Here is a 20965-nt window from a genome sequence, read left to right as displayed (position 1 = left end):
GTACTTTTCAGTTTCATTAGTTTGTTGGAATAAATATTTGTAAAGATGTGAAATCTGGATGCATATCTTGAAACTCACCTTCCGTGATCCAGCGGCTTTCATTTCATACACATCAATTGTATAATTTGTTCTCCGCCCATAAGTGTCGAACTGGATGTTCCCTGTCATTCCTTGAACTTGCACCTTAAGGGAACGAACAGAAAAAACATTTTAATAAAAGATCCATTTCATTTTTCTCTCCGTTACATTTTACAGGAACCCACCAGCTTTAGCACAATTTTATCTATATAAGAGACTTGCAGCACTTTTGACACAGCCAGTTATACTCTTCATAACAAAAGCAAGCCCAATTCTCTCAGTTTCAGCTGTACCTAGTCTTTGTTTGTTAGTACTCCGCTGGTGACTCACTACCGCAGAGTGAGCTGCATTCAAGTATAAGTGGAATTAGCCCTGCACGTATGTTAAATGGGAGGAAGACTGACTCTGCCATGCTTAGTCACACTGGTTTCACGGATACAGCACGGAGTATCTGCGAGGCGCGTGCACCAATCCAATACCACTAAGCCCCTCACAATATGGTACAGAGTGATTTGTGATATGGACCAGAATCTCATATCATTGCTCATTCTGGGAAGTGCTTTATTTTAAGCTCAGTCCCAGTGTAGGAGGAAGGAATGAATGCCTTCTCTGAATGAGCACAGACAATTGCCTCTACTCCTTATGGGGTTTTGGTCTCAATGTGGATGGATGGGTGTATAGACGGTAAGTCATTATCATTACCTACTCGCATGAATCATCTTAAGGGGAAGTATAAAGTACTTTGTTTCAAAGAAAAAAATCTTTCTTATTTCCCTGTATGAAAGGGTGAGATATTTCCATCTATCACTTATCAACACTGACAAGCTGTCATCTCAGGCAGAAGTCTGAAACTTCACTAGGGGTAAATTAGCTTTAATATTTAGCAAAATACTGCAGAAGTTACAGGAAGGGGTGATGGAAGACTAGTGAAAGGGAAACTGTTCAGGGCTGGTGACTGAACTGCTATTTACGGTTTAGAGATGGTGCAATCCAACTCGTTACGGTGGACAAGGCTACATAAAACATCCAAAACTCCTTGGACTCCAATTATCCAGTGAGCCAAATGAGACTGAAATACAGAAAGTGTGATTTTTTTTAGTCAGTAAGTGGATTTCAACCTTTCTTAAAATAGTCTATATCATTTCAGGGGTCTGGAAGAACATGTGAGTTATTCCTGTTTCCAGAAAGCTAGAGAGGTGAACGGGACTTCGAAAGCCAAATTTGCCCCTAAGAGGTCCTACCAACTGTGGATTGAGCCAATGTATTTGTAGGGTAGTTGACACTAAGTTGCAGCCAGATGTGAGCTGCGGTGCCTGCTTTTGGCACTTGCTGGAAGCTGTCTGGCTACTTTAGCACAGCAGTGACTGGATGTCTCAGCTGAGCTTGTTAGGCTGGCTTCATCCTGAAGCGTATTGAGACATGAGCATCGTCCACTTGACACCTTTTGACTTGAAATTTAATTTGTTTCTATCTTTGGTGGGAAAACTCAGCACTTCCCGAAATCTGGCTGCACCGAGGCAGGAAGACTCACCAGGACTCAGAACGCTTCTGGTAGCAGCATGCGGAGGCAATCACAACTGGAGTGACTATTTATAACTGCCCAGATCTGTTCACGTAAACTGTCTGCCACTGATCTGATGTCTTAGAATCAGCCTGAGACATACAGACATGCACAGTTTTCAAGGCTGCAGGGAAGCATTTGGGTAATGCCTGTTTCCCTTTTGCCAATAGGATGGCTATAGTGTGGCATTGAACCTTCTGCTGGCACAGGGTATTTCAAGGATGTCTTGGAAAAAATATTCTGATCCGAGTTGTTGCCACAGAGTGGACAGGAAACATTGTTAAATCAAAGTTTTTTTTCCTGGAGCAAAGATTCCAGATCATTCTCTGAATAGAGGGAGAGAGTGTGAGGGACACGATGGGGTCTGGAAGGCAGTGTGGGACGATCTTGGGTAGCACTTGGAAGTGTATATAAACCTCCCTTAGATGGCTTTGAATAGCTAGAACAATACAAGACAAGCAGCTGAAAGTCAAGCTTCTGCATTTTTTGCTAATCATGAGTTTGGCTTTGTATATCTTATGAATTATGTTTTTCAAATAAATTCTCGTGAATAAGGGAGTGCCCTGTAGCAGTGTTGGTTTTCTTTGTTGACATGAATACCTCATAGATTCTTTGGAGGAATTTCATGTTTTGCTCACAATTAAGTTCAAATGTACAGCACAAATTCTTTAACTATTGTGAAGGCTGAATTTTAATTAACTTCTCTTCAAAAGTGTGTAATGCTACATTAGCGAACGTGCAGTCAGGGCATTTGTTAGGAAGTGACATAATGGCATAAAAAGAGCTCTGGCAATGCAAGACTGAACCATCTCTCTCACTCTTAAGAGTGATATAATCTTCTATAATTCATTAAAACCTTCTGATATAACCCTTCCAATTTGGTAACTGAGAAAAAGCAGTAATTAAGCTAAGCGTACAAAGGCAGACCTAGGATTTGTTTATACCTAACATCGGCTTAATTCTGATCTCACTCACTCCAGTTCTATTTCCGCATTAATATAATCGATTCCATCAGGTTTGTTTTAAGAGTTATTTGGGCCAGATCAAAAGCAAACCATGCTCCTGTCTCTTCTATCTACAAAAACGCTATCCACTTCTTCCTGTTGTCACTTGCTTTAACACACACAGCAGTCTAAAAAGAGTTAAAAATCAACAAAATCAGAGACATAAGTGAGGTAGGATCACATGCAGTTACTAGTGTTGGGGATAAAAAATAGGCCATGCAGAAGGTAATCAGGCTGAGTGCAAAGTTATGCCAGGAATCAGAACTGGTTTGAGGCTAAACTGTGTCAAGGTTCACACTGGTGCTGAAATCCAGCAGTATTGCTATGACCGACAACACTTTTTCTACCGCTTTAAACCAATCTGAGCTGGCCTTTTACTGGCAAATTATCAAAACTGCAAACACGTGTTTAAGTTCATAAATACAGGTATCGCTACAGGATTTACAATACACATGCTGAGGACTCAGTCTAGTTCTGTTAGTCAGATTTGCAGCCTCAGCCTGACTTTAGAAACCCGCAGTACATGTTCATTTGCAAAATGGCTCATTCCCACTCTCACGGGAAGCTGGGGTGTTAGGGGAGAGTCAGATTGTAGGTGCTTCGGTGCGAATAATCAGGCAGCTGCTGCACCAGTGCCAGAGGGATGTGATTTTGGGCAAAGTCTGAGAGCTAATTTGTTATGCCTTGCCTTCTATTGAATCTATTTTAGCCATCCTTTGGAGTTTGTTATTCAGTCCATTTTTTCTTCCTTTCTTTCTTTTTTTTTTCTCCTGAGGAGCTGCAGCTGTTTGTGTGAGTACAGAAACTCTGTGTACATGGAGTAGGATGTAAGCTCGGCCCCAGCAGAATTGCTGCTGTTGTGGAATACACACAATCATTAGCCACTATGTTCGCCCTTACCATTTTCAGCGCTCTTTCTATATCAATTCCTTGGCTCCATGGTACTGCAGGGTTAGCCAGGCAGTCTCCAGCACTACCTCTCCTGGAGACATCCACACGCTGTCTTCGGAGGTAACGGAAAGCCTCTGCTATGACTAGGACCGCATCATGGGTCAGTGCAGATGTATACTAAAATTGATGCAAATAAAATATGGTGACAAACGGCAATCTCAGAATTTCCCCTGGTTTATCAGGTCTATTCCTTCTCTTTGTTAAAATACTCTTAGAAGAATCATGCTTGCAAGGCCTTTTTGCCTGCTCTCTGTCTTGCCGCAGGTGCTTTGTGTAGTGTAACAATTCCATCTATTTCAATTAACAAATTAAAAATATCTTCATTTTGCATAGCATACAGCAGCAAAACAACAAAACTAGTTTAGAGTTGCATAAAGTTTAAATTTAGTCGGGAGCTTGCTCATCTAAATGAGACCACTACAAAAGTCTGCCATTCCATGCTGACCCATACTGCTACCAACAGCAAAGAGCAGCTCATATTTGGTTTTTGCTTGGAGTATTCTTTTTCTTTTTAACAAGATTGCCAAGGCAGACAGTTTTGAATTGAAGTTAGCATAAATCATTTCTGTTTGGACCACAATCCTGATTAGGTAGCATCTGTGGCAAGGAATAGATTAGATTACTTTTCTTAGAAGACAGCTATACAAGCAAGTAATCACAAAATACACGTTAGGCATTACATCTCCTTGGTAATTGCCCATCTGCCTTCTCTTACTCCACGGTAAATCTTAGGAGGGTGGTAAGCTTTGTGTAGCACCAACTCTTCAACAAAACCCCAGCCTCCTTAACTACTTGTTCGTGTTGCTGTCAACTTCATCCATTGCTCGTCTCATGTACCTGGTGACACCTTCCAAATTTAGTATCACCTACGAAATAGCACGGAGGTGGTTTTTTCACATTTCTTCCACATTTATTTGTTTGTTTGAAAGTTCTTACCTCCTAGAATGGCCCAGGCTTTGCATATGACATCACTGGTTTTCACTGGCATTAGAGCATACCTGTAACTTAGGGGTCTGTGCGCAGGAGACCATTTCAACATGTACATACTGGGAGTAATTGAATGTGCTCGGCGTGTAAGACCAGATTTCAAACCCCTTGTACCTGACCCTTCATATTTCCACAGTGTTCGTAAGAGAATGAAGAAAAAAAAATATAAGGGGGTATCTGCATGTGCTGGTGTGCCTGCCCTTTGCCTGTCTGTGTGATACCACAGAGCTCCTGGCTCCCGAGGAACTCCAACTTACGCTGGAGTCAGTGCCAGAAGACCTGCTGCCCATGCACGAACTAGAAAGGCTGAGATCCCAAGTTTCAACTGCACATTCAGCTACTCTCTTTGTGGATAAGACTTATCAAATCCGTAAGAAGTTAATTCTATCCTGTAGGGCAGGATAGCACAATTGGTGGTCCGTACTTCTTAAAAAAGTGTATTATCTTATTGCAAGCTCTTCAGTTTGATATAAAGCCTTAGGAAATCTACACAGAACAAGGCGTGTCTGCATGTGCAGATCAAGAGGATCACACCTGATAAAAAAAGAGTGCAAAGGTAGGATTGTAAAGGTTACACAGCAGCCATTCTTACCGAGTTTTAAACAACAGCAGTTTATAAACTCTTAGGGGCTGTGTGTGGGGTGGCTCCTGCTCTGACTGTATCTAGGTATAGGTGCTCTTTTGATCCTGCCCACCTTTTCCTTTTCCTGTGATGTTTTTCAATGATTACCCTCTCCTCTTTTAGTAGGTTAACAAAGGTTATATGTCACATTCCACACAACAATATAGAATCTGATAGTGATTTTAAAGTATTTGTTCTGGTATTAAAAAAATCTTGTAATAGCTGTCCAATCTAGCACTACATGAAACTTACATGCTGATAATTTTTTCAGCAGACTGCATCAATTGTCAGTAACCTTAATGCAGTCCCTTCCAAGTCATGCCAAGAGAGCTATCTAATTTTCTACTTTATTTGAATTCTACTTATAAATGCATGAGCATGCAAAGAGAAAAAAGAGAGAGAGAAGGGAAAGGCTGATAAAATACAGAATAAATTAAACATCAGGGCTTTAATCTCTAGGCAATTTTATTTCCTAATCAAAAATATTGTACATCAATTTTTAAGTATGCTTTTTGTCTGATTGACAAATACCGTCACATTTCTATAATGAGCAGTACATTTGTGGAAAGGTAATGTAATCTTTGTGTTTGTACCATATACTTAAGATTCTTTTTTAAGGACGGAGAATAATTTTTCCCTCAAGGTAAATTGCTTTCAAGTGGAATAAAATCTTCCCAGGTTAACTTTATATATTTCAGAGCTTTTAAGATTAGTACGATACTTATCTTCACTTCTGCATATCTGCTAGGACGCTTTAGAAAGCAGGCGCAGGTCCTAATCAACAGGGAACAATACACTAATCCGAGTTTTGTGGGCCTCTGTTTGCCTTTCTCTGCTTCCTCTGAAATGCCAGCAAGGCTGTGGGATGGTGAGGGATTAAGATAGTTTTCCTTCCCCACAGAAATCACACGATCCCAGGGATGGAAGAGTATGCCTGCGAATGGCACTGGCCTTCTGGCAGCAGAACCGTGTAACTGGTTCCTACTCTGTCTGTAGTCCAACCCAGCCCTACTGCCTACCCTGGTATCACCCCGTGCATTGGACTGGGCTAGATTTTTCTTTCCTATCCAGTATTTTATGCTTCCCTGATGTAATGGGTTTGCGTGGCAAGGTTTTGGTAGCGGAGGGGGCTACAGGGGTGGCTTCTGTGAGAAGCTGCCAGAAGCTTCCCCTGTGTCCGACAGAGCCAATGCCAGCCGGCTGCAAGATGGATCCGCCGCTGGCCAAGGCTGAGCCCATCAGCAACAGTGGTAGCACCTCTGGGATAACGTGTTTAAGAAAGGGAAAAAGTTATTGTGCAGCGGTAATTGCAGCGAGAGACAGGAGTGAGAATGTGTGAAACATTTGTGCAGACACCAAGGTCAGTGAAGAAGGAGGGGGAGGAGGGGCTGCAGGCACTAGAGCAGACATTCTTCTGCAGCCTGTGGTGAAGACCACGGTGAAGCAGGCTGTCCCCTGCAGCCCATGGGCAGTGGAGCAGATGACTGCCTACACCCCGTGGAGGACCCTATGCCGGCACAGATGGATGCCTGAAGGAAGCTGTGACCCCGTGGGAAGCCTGCACCAGAGCAGACTCCTGGCAGGACCTGTGGCCCCTGTAGAGAGAGAAGCCCACGCTGGAGCAGGTTTGCCTTTAGTGACCCCATGCGAGGGGACCCACGCTGGAGCAGTCGGTTCCTGAGGGACTGCACCCCATGAAGGAGACCCACGCTGGAACAGTTTGTGCAGAACTGCAGCCTGTGGGAAGGACTCATACTGGAGAAGTCATGGAGGAGTGTCTCCCATGAGAGGGACCCCACATTGGAGCAGGGGAAGCATGTGAGGAGTCTTCCCCTTGAGGAGGAAGGAGCAGCAGAAACAACAGTGTGATGAACTGACCGCAATCCCCATTCCTTGTCCCCCCATCATTGGACAAAGTATTCTTGATGCACTCCTCAACTGGACAGTGAATAGCATCCCCTCCTACTATAGAGATGCTGAGTCAGAAAAAAATCTGGTGGAGGTATTAACAGGTTGTGAGTCTCCTAATAGCAGTAGCCTTTAGTTCACCCAATCTACAACAGTTTCAGTGAACCTGGGACTTCAATTGCAAAAAATCTGGAAAATCTATTGGTTGCAGATATATTACCCACAGTGTTGAAGCAAAGGACAGTGGTGCAAAATACAAGGTTAGATTACGGGGACAACTGTCAGCAGGGACTAGGAGGTGGTAGTGGCTCCTCAGTGAATGCAGAACTACTTTATTTTGCACGTGAAATGCTCTATTAGCATTCAAATGGACTGATAACCCACAGTTTGCATCTAAAACCTACCCTAACTAGTCCCCACATCCACCCCAAGACTAATCCAAGAAGTTTAAGTGAAAAATTTTTATATCCACCGCACGATGACAGGATTTGCAAGACCAAGCCTTTGCCTCTGAGGAACTTCCACCATGGGGGGCATTTGTGTCCAACTAACAGCCTCTGCCTCTTTCTCTCTTCTGGAAGGGCAGTGAAAGTTGCAACGTATTCTAATCAGGGATCTGTATCATACGCATGCACACACCTGGGGTTAAAAAATCCCAAATAATTGTTAAAAGCAACTCACATAGTCTCCATCACTGTCAGGATAAATACCTTTAATGGTGAGTTTTTGGCTTCAGGGAATTCCCTTTCATCCAGCCTCACCCAGCGTTGTAGAAACTGTTGAACCATTGGGTTTTCATTATTAACAATCTGGAATCCAGTAACGTTGGCACCTCCATGCATTACTCTCTCCAGAACAATGTCTGTGAAACCCTGGGAGGACACATGTAGAAAACAAGAATCATTGCCACCCAAAGTCCCTTTTTTTGGGCTCAATTTTACCTGCTACAAGCGTAGCACAAAAGAAATGGATTAATTTCCCTCCTGTTAGCCGAAAATATTCTACCAAGGAGACAATTACTATCACAACTTGGATTGTGTGATAGCGGCACAGAAGAGAATTTAAAATGTCTTCTTGTTCAGACCTTTGCGACAGAAAACTGCCTTGTTGTGTTGTGGCAATGTGGCACGTAATATTCACTGGTCAGAAAGAAAACTGGGGAAACTTGAAGTACTATTTCCTCTTTTCTCCTCATCACGGTGCGAATTGGTCAAAGACCTCAATCCCATTTGTACAGCAAGGTGTGCCTAAAGGTTTGGCGCTGGGAGCAGAAAACCACTTAGCAGCCTTATTGTTCCATGGAGGCAAAGCACACACCTCTTGCTAGGCAGTTCTGTCACAGCATTACTTAACATTTCACCTGCAAACAGAATGGTATGATTCTGCCCCATTCTGTTGTTATTTATACCTGAGGTGGTAAATTAGTGTCTTTTTGATTAGTATGACTTGATTGCAGTCACGTTTATCTGAATGTCAATGGTTACACATGCTAAAAGGTAACCCAGAACAAGAACCCCTGTACTTATATGCACATGCTAATCAGTGAGATCATGACTAGTTCTCATAATGCAAAATGACATATCTTAAAGTCATACAATACTACTAATAAATAAGGGTATTTTAAAATTTGGTGGGTTTTTTTTTTTCTGCTTTAATCACACCAAAACATGGACACAGAGAATCTTCTACTAAGTGGTATTTCTAACTTGAAAGTGTGAGTTTTGGAAAAACATTCTTCCACTGACAGCAGACACGGAACCCAAAAATTAGTCTTGCCGCAGGATCAATTAAAATATAACACTTTTTCTAAGGAACTCTAGCAGATGGTGTTTCAAAGGCAGCATAAACATCTCTGAAAGTCAATTTTAGAACCCAGAAGAAGCTCTGATACAGATAAAAACATACTGTCTTTCTTGGTAGGTCAACACATACACAGGCACCACCCTACACTGAAATACAAAAGGACAGCTAAACAGCCTGGCTGGTTTACTTGATGAAATTATTCTAATTTGCAGCTTTTTACCACTTATTTTATACACAAATATACTACAATTATTTTTCCTGGACTGCTAAATTTCAAATAGAAGATTACAGTTATCAAGTGTCTTACTTATGAGGATACAAATTTGTGGAAAACATATAATTAAATTATTATTTTAAAATTAGTAGAGGATATGAGCTTCTTAGACAAAAGAAAGACCATAATTGAGTATAAATTACTATAACACACCAGTTCTAGTATTTACTGAAGTAATTTCTCAAAATCCAAGAACTCATCCATGCATTTCCACTTTTGTTGATTAAAGTTGCCACAACCCGAACAGAATACATTACCCTCTAAACCTTAGTTATACTTGTAATGGAGAAAAGTCCTTACCAGGTTAGCTAACATGTAGTGATAGCCTCTAGAATGTTTGCCAAGGATTACAACCTGTGTGAAGAAAAAAATTACACATTATTCAGCTGTAGGAGGATGACTCTTAACTAGTGGAAAACAACAGAGAATGAACATTTTGGTAATCCTCTATGCCCCGTCCATGGGCAGCACGAGTATCACAGACCTGACGACGGAGTCATTTGAGTTTTTAAAACACACAGGCAGAGTACAAAGAAGAATAACTCACAAGGCTGAGAAGACTCCGCTTGTGGAGATGACCTTACCCAGCAATCTCACCCTTGTGATCACAGTGTCTCCCTTGCTGACCAGGTTGATGTTAGTTATCAGTTCAAGTATTTCCACTCTGAAATGAGGTAACACTGTCTACTCACTCAGTAACCTCCTGTTTACTTTGTTCCTTGTTTGAGCAGTGTATGAGAGGCGGGTGACACAGCTCAGCCACTCTCTGTGCTTCTAACTGTGCCAGCACAGTGGGGCCGGTAGGCTTCAGGTCGTACAGGGGGTTTCCTGCCATGAGAACCGTGTCCAAGCCTTGTCATATATGAAGGCTTCAAGGTAAATTCCTAAAGTTATAAGCATTGACTTTCATCGCCTTTTGACAGCTTTCAAAAGGCCTGAAAACTTGTTGCTTCCAGTGCATCTAAATGGAACATCCGACCTTACCTTATTTAGACAAAATTTATACTGAACGGGATGTTGCATATTCCACTAAACCAACATCTGCCCTCCCTGACCCCACTTGGGCATCCCTCTGTACAAATGGAGTCATTAAATGGAATCACTATGAGACAAAAAGCATCAGGATGAACTGAGCAGCCGGATTCTGTAATGGTATCGGGGAGGAGTGGAGGCAGCACTGTCTGGCAAACCTGAATTCTGCCATCCTGTGTGCTTGTCCCCCACTCCAGGGGGGCTTTTTCAGAAAGGGCGGCTTTTCAGAAAAGAGGAAAAACACAGTTCCCATGTCTATGCAGCTGACTCCATCTCACCAGCAATACCCCTTGTGCAAGATTATGCCACTGCATTTAGCACTATTCCCTTGCCTTCAGATTATAATCTCAGTAACATAAATCCAGTCCCACAGCCATCAGGTGGAACAATGTCCAGCAGTAAGACTTTAATTAATAATTGTGGTGATTATGTGTGTGTCAGGACAGAATCAAACTTCCTCAGACTTGCTGGGTTAAATTAATAAAAGTTAAAAATAGCAAACACAATGCTGGCGATACACCACAGGTGTATCACTGACTATATCCTGTGAGCAGCTCAAATGAACAAATGATGCTTTCTGATGGAGGATCATCTGAAAATCTCTACATACCATATGAACGTACTTCTTCATGTCACAGACAAATGCTCCAAATGCCGTACTCTAAAAGACATCTTTTCAACATGACCATTTATGTCTTTGCTAAAAACAGATGACATTTGAGTCATTGACTTTAGATATACTGCTGAGCCGGTTGAAGTTCTTGATTAAATTATTAAGTTCCCAATTGCCTCTTTGGGTTGTCTTGTCCTTAATAGATGCCATTTCTTTTAAATTCACATTTAATTCTGTAGGAATTTGCATACTTCTAGCAGCCTGAAAATAAATTGCTGTTCAGGTCCTCTTGAGAACTGCATGTACACTCTACTGGTAGAAAGCATCTGCTTTCCTATACTCACATTTGTTTTCTATGGAAATGTGCAGGCTTCCTTCAAATCACCTGGTGTGCATGCTATTTGCATACTGAATTCTCTGTATGTTTTAATTTCACCTTAAAGGCAGTGATTTACTTTTAAATGGTCAGAGACAAAGGACTTACTTAACAACAACAATAATACTCTTTGTCGTTTTAACCTTGTAACAAATAAGAAAGCTTTTACATTTCTATCTAGAAATGTGTTTATTTAAGAGAAAAATACCATGACAGATGAAGTCAGTGGCTGCAAGAAAAACATACATAGAGCTGCTACAGGCATCAGGAGCAATACTGCAAATAGGAAAGGCAGGACTCATTAGCATAGATCAGACTCAACTTCTGTCTCATCTGTTGTCATGTCTCCAAAATGACCAGAAATAATTCTGTTTAGTCCCTTAGAGAGGTCAAACGTACTACAGTCAAGCTTTAATTCATAAAGCATCTTTCAGAAGTGACCTGCCAGTATTTCTACTCACACAATCAACCATGTTAGTTCATAATTATTTAATTGGATCTTAACAATGTTTTTAAAATTCACTACACATGCTGTCCTAAATCTTAACAAGCACAACTCTCCTCCTCCCTCCCTTTCCACCCTCTACCAACACTGCCCGGCATCTTGAATGGAGCTGCTGGATTAGCAAGCCCAGCAGAAACAATCACAGACATCAGTGTTACTCCTGGGGGAACGAAGGGATGGATAAAGCTTTTTTATGAAGAAGGAAAACAGGAGTATAACAAATAAATCTCGTCAACTGCTTCTATATTGTGAAGCTTATATAGAAAGTGGGATATTGAATAGTGGTGGTGAATAGAAAGCCGGGATTACAGGACAAGGATTTCACAGAGCTACATGTCTTTGGTAAGTTTCACTTCCTCGACTTAATATTGCTTTCACCTTGACTGAAAGAAAAGCTTGTAAGATTTTATACTGAACAAAGGAGGAGGAGAAAAAATGGCTGAAAACTATCATGAATAATTCAAACTTCTGATCTCACATAATTCTTGCCTTGTAGATAAAAAGATCATAATGTCAGGTTTGATATAGAATCAAGTAAAGTTTGTATTTTTAATTAACTCTTCAGATATTTCCAATTAATTAAGAGAAAATCTAGAGCGTACATAATTAAAATGTATCTGGTTTTAAAATAAGAGTCAAATCTGCTGGCCAGCACCAGCCTTACGGGAAACAAAGATTTATATGCCAGATCTGAGAAATTAAGTCAGCATTGCCAATTTTAGTTTTTCATTTGCCTGGGGAAGTTATTTTTTGAATGAAAGCATAAAGACAACTTGGTTTCCACTGCATCAGTCATCATGATAATAAACAGGCAACTACAATTTTTTGCCTTACCTTTTACATTTTTCTTACAGTTTTGGAAGATAGCATTATAGAGATTAACTGGCTAATATTAAATTTCTACAGAGGATGTAAAGCGATAATGATGATTCTCTCATGATGTAGTCAAAGGCGACACAACACTGAAGAGGAAGGACAGTGAAGAGGAAGCAAAATAACTTTAATACTAACCTCACAATTACTCCATCACCTTTGGACTTATTCCATTCTCAAATCACAACCACAGCTAGATCCTGGTCTAGAACATGGATCTGGGTTGCTGGGCCATGAAAATGAAATGCTGGAGTTAAGGGTGAAGAGAACATTACGAGGAGACTGCTGAACTCTTAGATGAAAGTCAAGACAGGGAAGACATTTTAAACAGTAGTGATGGAGACAGATCTGGGGGTTTCACCGGAATATTTCTTCAGGGACTTGACGAGGAACTAGACTGGTTAGAACAGAGTGTGTTGGTGAAGAGTAGTAACAGATCAGAGGCAAGGAAAGAATGGGTCAATGAAAGACAAGACTGTGGGCTCAAAAGTGATGGAGGAATAGTGCAAGCTTGGTAAGTGGGACTGAGCAGTCGTATTTTGTCTTAAAAATACCAATGGTTTGTCTATGATTCATAAAAGGAAAAGATCATTTTTCTTTTATAGATGGAGGAAATCACAGAACAGAGGTTGGCAGGGGCCTCTAGAGAGCGTCTCTTCCAACCCCCTACCTCAAATCAGGGGCAGCTACAGCAGGCTGCTCAGGACCGTGTCCAGTCAGGTTTTGAATAACCCCAAAGGCAGAGACTCCACAAGCTCTTTGGGCAGCCTGCATCAGTGTCTGACCACTCTCACAGCAAAAATTATCTTTCTGATGTTTAAACAGAATTTCCTGCATTTCAGTTTGTGCCCTTGCCTCTTGTCTTGTCACTGGGCACCCCTGAGACTCTGAAACTCAGCGAGACTCTCTGAGAAGAGTCTGGCTCCATCTTCTTCATTCCTTCCCAACAGCTATTTGCGGACATTATTAATATCCCTCCTGAGATTTCCCCTCTCCAGGCTGCACAACCCAAGCTCTCTCAGGCTTTTCTTGTATGTCAAATGCTCCAGTCCCTTAATCATTGTAGGGGCCCTTCGCTGGACTTGCTCCAGGATGTCCATGTCTTTCCTATACCAGTGACCCCACAACTGTACACGGCATTTCAGATGTGGCCTCACCAGTGCTGAACAGAGGGGAAGGATCACGTCTACGGATCTGCTGAGCATGCTAATCCTATGCAGCCCACGATGATGTTGGCTGCCTTTGCTGTGCGAGTGCAGTGCTGGCTTGTGCTCAGCTTGTCTGCCAGGACCCTGAGATCCTTCTCTGCAGAGCTGCTTTCCAGCCAGGAAGCCTCTGCCCAGTCTCTACTGGTGCATGGGTTCATTCTTCTGCAGGGGCAGGGCCTTGCATTTCCCTTTGTGGAACTTCATGAGGTTCCTCTCTGTTCACTTCACCAGCCTGTCAAAGTATTGCAGCACAACCACTTGGTTTATCAAACACTGCTAATTTGGTATCATCTGCAAACTCGCTAAGAGTGCACTCCATCCCATAACCTTCAGATCATTGATGGCAAGGTTAAATAGTATTAGCCCCATTACCCTTAGGGTACTCCAAATCGTAACTAGCCTCCAGCTGGCCTTTGTGTTGCTGATCACAACCCTCTAAGCCCAGAAGTTCCAGGATCCCTTTTAAATCTACCTTACTGCTTCATGGGCTTTGATTTTAAAGAGTCATTGAAAAATATGAGCTAAGAGGATATGCTTGCACTTTTACCTAGAGAAGTAGCTATCACTATTTTGACAGCAGTGAAAAGAAAACTACCACATCCAATTAATACCTGTTTGGAGCTCAGCTTCCCTTCATTTGAATCCATTGCCATCTGGACAGTTTAGTCTGTTTAATCAAAATTATTTATCATCCTTTATTTATAAATGAAAAAAAGAAAGAAAAAAATTAGATCACAAAAGTACAACTACCTCATCTACAGCGCTCAAAACCCTGATATTTTATGAGTCTATCAGATCTTTCCATAACATAAAATACTGATACTGACAGGCAGTATTACCACAAAGAAGGTTTAAAGATTTTTACTGTGCTTTTCATATCTGACAAGTCACAGAAATATGCCACTTAAATGGAATGACAGGCAGAGATCTGACCTGCTGTAATGTGTCTTTCCATTTAGACCATATCTGGGAACAATGAGGCAGTTTAACTCTGGAATTATTCTTTCCTAGGTTTTAAAAAGACAGAAAGAAAAATGAGATTTCCTATAAGTTAAATCTAAATATGTGTTTTGTTGTCTTTGTTGAGGTTATTCATGCATTAATTTGGGTTCCACTTTTGCAAAAAGCCCACATTTAACTTCAACCATTTCTACTGATTTTTAAGTATACGTGTAAGGTTTCTGAGGACAGGAGAGCTTAGCTACTTCCAGTTGAGCAGTAATGTGCCTTTATACCTTGCTATAGAAATACAATTATGACACTTTTGCCTTCAAAGCAGTGTGAAAATGCCAGAAGTGATGGCATGATTCCTTTTCAGCAGCAAACAAGCAAAACAGATAAATGGATTCATGTCTAAAAAAATTTCAACAGCATCGTCAGGATCAGCTCAGTGTTGACTGCACTTCCTGGGAACAGCACGGATATCAAGCACAGCAACAACTGTCTGGCAAGCTTAATGTCTTGCAGAGCACACTGTCTTCTCTCCTGGGTATCAGGTCAGGTGTTTTCTAGCTTCTGTCCCTATTGATAGCATTTCTGTTCTGAGGATGGAGTTACTTAAAGCTTATCTCAGATATGAACAGTTCCCACCCGGCTGCATGATTGGATTGCATGACTGAAAAGTTGTGTCCTGTGATGCAGCACCCTATTGGACCAGTGGCACTGGCTAATCTGGTCTTCAGGACACACTTCAGAAAGGAGAGGAACAGAGTATCAGGGTGACAATACAATTAGTTCAATAAAAGCTGAAGTCAAGGCCCCAAAAATTGATGTCTGTATGTTAGCAAGGACGTTTAGCTTATCTTGAGTGCCATCGGCAATGTACTGCCTCTCAGCTCTGTTTCCACCAGTCAAGAAATGGGAGAAACCAAAGCCCTTCAGCTGGAAAACAGAGTCCTCTCCCTGGCCTCCCTCCCACTCCTGCAGATGCTTGCTGCAGTGGGGGAGCTGCCCATGGGGCTGGCAGCCCCTGCGCTTCACTTCTCCGGGGTCAGCGCACTGTTAACAGCAATGCAGTTACCTTCTACAGCGTCATCATGTGAGCAAAGGTGCAACAGCCTTTGACAGCCATACATAATCATTCCTCACTCTGTTTACTTTGCACAGGTCACCCCTTGTCATGTAAATTTTCCAGATACGCATAGGATAAATAGGAGGAGAAAAGAAAATAAAAGTTCTCCTGTAATGGGAACGGGATTTTCCTCATCTAATCAGATGCCACAGTAAAAATAAGATCCCTTGTAACCTCAGTAGATCCATTTTCCTCTAAGTTTGCAGAGTTTTGTTTTCCAATTTACACACATGCTCCTGCAGAAAGAGCAAGTTCCCTTTGAGGATTACAAACACTAGACAAGGCTTGACCTTCCCTCAGTAAATTGATAAAGCTTAGCTTTTTTGGTGTCATGATTTTGTCTCTTTCTATCACACCACCAACAACAGCACCTATATACAAGGTTCCAAAGGAACATCAGTCCTGTGGTGGCAAAAGACACATCACAGCTAGCGGTGGTCTGCCACAGCAAAACAAGTGCTGCTTGTCCTGCCTTTAATTCCACAGTAATAAAGCCATTTTCACGTTCAGTAGAAGTGGCTTCCCTCAAGGGTCAAAACCTCACAATTGTAATTGTAGTGCAAACCCAGGGAAGGCAATTTATTTCTTTGTTTAGTATTAATGGGATGGGAATCTGGCCACCAAGGATTGTGAGGCTGTAAAATATGCAGTAAACACTGACTTCATTTATATGAAGAATGAGTACTATATTGAGTTAAATATTAAATGAAGAATGTACTAAATATTAAGATGGAGATTCCACACACACATTATTTGTTGCAGATAAAAATAACTGCATACACAGTTGAGATTAATTAATCTACCATTTCAGAGGCTTCATGTCCTTTAGGGAATGTCACAAATCCATGCACAGTCCCAACTGCTGGATTTTGTATTTTTTGTGCAGTGTATGGACCTAAGAATTATACTTCCATGCAACTGCCACCTTAGACATTTGCGACTACACCTCATAACCAAAATCCTACTTTCCTCTATAACACAGTACCAAGACGATTTGTTTGGGCTTATAAAACATTCTTCAAACAGCTTTTGACTCTTCTGCTATATACCTCTCATGGGAGATAATATCCTAGAGAACAGGAATCTCCCAGAAGAACGGGACAAAAATGCGCATGGTAGAAGCAGGGATCTGAGATGCCTCTGAAGCCTTTTATTAAAGTTCTTCCCTCTCTGGCCCCCTACTTGTGCCCCACTCTCTGATGCCTCTCTCCCTGATGATAGTCACATCAAGAGTGAAAATTTACTTTTAGGCCATCTCCGGATAGATGATGACTGTGCCTGTTAGTCCTTGGAGGGTAATTAAATGCAACATCTGAAAGCTATATTGTACTTCATTCTCCCTCCATATGGCTAATCTTTCTTTTCCAATAACTAATCTGACACTTGCTGATTGAAGATTGTGTAGTGGAATATGCATTTAATTTGTCCATAAAAGGTTTAGAATTAGAAAAAAATTAGGAAAAAAATTACAAACTGCAACACAGGCTCTGAGAGCGTGATACCTTCTCCTAATTTCTTTCAGCGTGATGGCAAAGTTTTGTGTATTTTCTGTGCCTTGAAATTATTTTCCTAAATTCATTTTCCTTGGTGTGACTTAGCAATATTGTCAGATTAACTCATCTGTTGGCACAGTTATTGTTAAAGGACATATTCTACTGCAAAACATTAGACCCTGGAGGACACTGAGATGAAGAGTTTTATGATTCCTGGTAGCCAACATTCATAATCACAATTATTTACTCTTCAAGCTGAATAAAATTCATGAAATAAACTTTTCTTTATATCAAAATCTCTTCTTTGTTTAGACAGATGAGAACAGTGTTTTATCTCTCAGGACTGCATCTCTCTTCACAAGTCATGTCCCTCAATAGAAAGACCTTCACGTCAATGTCAATCAAAACTTAAGCTACCCTTCATCACTTGAAGGTATTGCACTGAAAACAAGATCAGAGATGGAGGATTGTTACAATCATAACAAAAAGTCTTTGTAGCGTACGAAAGGGATAACTAAAATTGCCAAGACCTTTACTCCTTATTTTGCCAAGATATTCTCAAGACAAGACACTTGTTCCCAGACAGTTTCCTTGAAGATAAGTGTTGTAGAAATTTCTAGTGAATCCTTTAGCTCCTTAAGTGAGATTAATAAAGTAAAAATCCAGTTGTGGTCTGGAGGAATTTTTGCAGTTGTATTTATGGGAAGTAAATGACTTAATTACATATGTTACTCTGCAGCAGTGATTTCCAGACATAGGTAATTTTAGGAAGGAGATCATATTTTAATTGCCTACACAGTTCTAGTACATTTTTTGAGAAACATCCTCCCGTGAAAAATATTCATAATGGACAGATTTTATATTGAATGTAATTCCACAGAGGTTCCTGTACTTTCTCAAGCCTCTGTCAAATCTTAAGTACAAAACTCACCAGAACTTTCACATAGAGGCTTCAGACCTCACTGAAAACAAAAAACCAAACATGTACAGGAAATTCCAAATCACAATATACTTTCTGTGTTGAGTGCCAGAATTGTTTTAATTTGACACTGACAAACCATTCTATGGTACCCTCTTCATTGGTTTAACCTAGATCTGCTGGTTCAGTGTTTTGTCTTCCTCTTTCTTGGCTATAATGCCTCTTGGGTCGGACACTAACAGAAGGTCAGCAACCATGACATTAAGGGATTTGGGTTATATTCTCTGATCTGACACAAATTTTCGGTATGACGTTCAAAAATTAATTGGGTCTGAAGCTTTTCGATACACTGTTGTCATCAAAGCTTGAATAACTTTTTTGAACATAACTGATTTGGTAGGGTATTTGGAACTTTTGCAACTTCTGTTTCTTTACATGGGTCTTCCAAAGAGTTCAGTAAAACTGAAATTCACACTAGCTGATAGGAAAGGTACACAAAGAAAGATCCTCACTGTATTCTGTCTTCCTACTGCTTCTGATAAATTCTGAAATATTCATCTATCTTGCATCTCACCCAGTCAAGGGTGCCATGGATGAGCAACAGTCAAGGCCCCCTGGAAATACATCTGCTGCTTAAGCTTCAGTTCACCACCTCTGAGAAGAGACATGAGTGTTTGCTAACCTGAGAGTGAATAGGTACTGCTGCTATCTCTGCTCTGGTACTCTAGAGAGCCCAAAAGAACAGGAATTTATGTTAACTGCTCAGATGGGTAAGCTTCTCGGTAGCCATCACATGCTTTTCACTGATACACCTTTTCAAAAGATGCCAGTATTTCTTAGTCACTTCTTAGCCAATTCTTCTTAGCTCAGCAACATGCACTTGGCTGTACTGCTAGAGCTGATTGCCTTTCCCTAGCAACATTCATGGTTAAATTTCCTTCAATCTACCATGCAACTAGCTCCTATCCCATTTAACAATAACATCCTCATTTCCAACTTCACATACATTCTCTCTACTTACACTACTACTTGCCTCTCAGCAGCTGGGGATGCTCTCATTGTAGACCTACAAGACCACATCAGGTATATCAAAACCAGAACTTTCAAAATGGACTTCCGGACTAGCATCCTTTTCCTACGTTTCACCACACCTAAACTCACTTTCACAAAGACTATTAAGAAGAGTAATCTTACAGTTGTTCTTAGTTTTCCAAACCTTCTGCAGGAATCACAAATGCTTCACCACTGTCATGCAGTTTGAATATCTATATATCCACACCATTAACAAGCAGTTCTTTAGTGACCTTTGCATCGTTTGCCTAATCCCTGTGACACAGGAGATAGATCTAACTGTCCCTTTTGGCTTTCAATACTGTGAATGTTGAATGTTCTTAACAGTACACTGTTGCAGTCACAGACAAACATAAACAATGCTCATTTCTTCCTCTCATATCCCACAGGGTAAATGAAACTCCTTCAGTCTTAGCTGCTCAAAACATAAAAAGATGTGTATCTGTTGGGGGGAAGAGAGGAAGAAATTAGGTAAACTGAGGCACACATCCTTCATTTTAAAAATACATAGATTTCCCATTTTCTCCACACCTCCCATCAGCACATCAGAGTAAAATCCCAGTATTATTCCCTGGAATTGACCAGGAGGCCTTGGAAACAGAATTCCGCTTATATAAACCATTACTGCATGTCAGGATCACTTCAAACTATTATTTGGATATAACCCAGAAGTGTCGCAGTAATTCAGTCCCAATGCTCACACAAGAATCTTTTGGAAGGGGTTTTGTACTGCAGAGCACTGCCTTCAAGCAGACCGAAAAATACTGAATAGTAGCCATTCTTTTTTTTTTTTTTTTTTTTTTCCCCTTTTGAGCATTTCCTTTCCATTTTCAATGCCCTATGAAATTAACAACAAAAAAATAAATTAGTGCAACCTCCTCTAGGAAAAACAAGGTTACTTTTTCTTATATTTTTAATTATAAATCAAATTTTACTGTGACTAGAATTGCATTCAATTCGCTCTTGTCAATGCTTTGAAGGAGTTTGACAGGCTTATTCTGCTTCACTATAAGCAGCACTCTGCCATATACCCCGTATAACTTGGTGCATAAACCCTGAACTGAAAAAGATTATGAAGAGTTAATTTATTTTTACTAGACTATGCAGCAGGGGAGGCCATTTTACTCACATGAAGCAATAAAGTTACAGCAATATTTTTCTTTTCTGATTCTTTACATGCATTCTCCCAGGACAGAAGATACTCAGGGTAATTTTAAGGGTCGATGTATATTGTTGATAATTTTATTCATTACACACTTTGGAAGAATGAGCTTCCAGCAGTACATATGCCATTATACCTACACATGCACACCCATGGTGTGACACAAATAAATATAATTTAGTAACATGGGCTTTTTTTAAGCTTGGGAACATTAACTTTCTCTAAAACTGTTACGCTGTTTTCCATCTCACTGGTTGAATACTGTGGGATGAGTTTATATTTGAGGTTTAGTTGATGACTGATAGGGTCTGATTCTTTATAAATTTAGCCCAGGTGGCCCCTGGTAGCTTTAATCTGCTCCACAGAGGCCAGTGGTATTGCACCGGTATGAAGGTGGGATAAGAGACAGGAACCCTCTATGAATGTATAACTACAAGCAGCGAGCGACGTGCAC

General features: G+C 40.8%; 1 protein-coding gene across 5 annotated transcripts in view; it reads right to left on the bottom strand.

Moving 5' to 3' along the window:
• The window catches only part of GRIA3 (glutamate ionotropic receptor AMPA type subunit 3), a 153850-nt gene that overhangs the window by 56033 nt on the left and 76852 nt on the right, over nucleotides 1-20965 (bottom strand). For all 5 annotated transcript variants that reach the window (XM_086470459.1, XM_086470458.1, XM_086470462.1 and 2 more), the window contains exons 5-8: nucleotides 9489-9542; nucleotides 7822-7983; nucleotides 3544-3711; nucleotides 79-183 (exon numbers count right to left, since the gene is read on the bottom strand). In XM_086470459.1, coding sequence (XP_086326585.1) covers nucleotides 79-183; nucleotides 3544-3711; nucleotides 7822-7983; nucleotides 9489-9542 — 489 coding nt within the window. The remainder of the gene's footprint in view (nucleotides 1-78; nucleotides 184-3543; nucleotides 3712-7821; nucleotides 7984-9488; nucleotides 9543-20965) is intronic.

The sequence above is a fragment of the Leptosomus discolor genome, chromosome 9 (assembly GCF_034619465.1).
Source record: "Leptosomus discolor isolate bLepDis1 chromosome 9, bLepDis1.hap2, whole genome shotgun sequence".
In the NCBI taxonomy this organism is placed as follows: Eukaryota; Metazoa; Chordata; class Aves; order Leptosomiformes; family Leptosomidae; genus Leptosomus; species Leptosomus discolor.
Note: the sequence above shows the minus strand (reverse complement) of the source record. Positions and strands in the feature narration are given on the sequence as shown.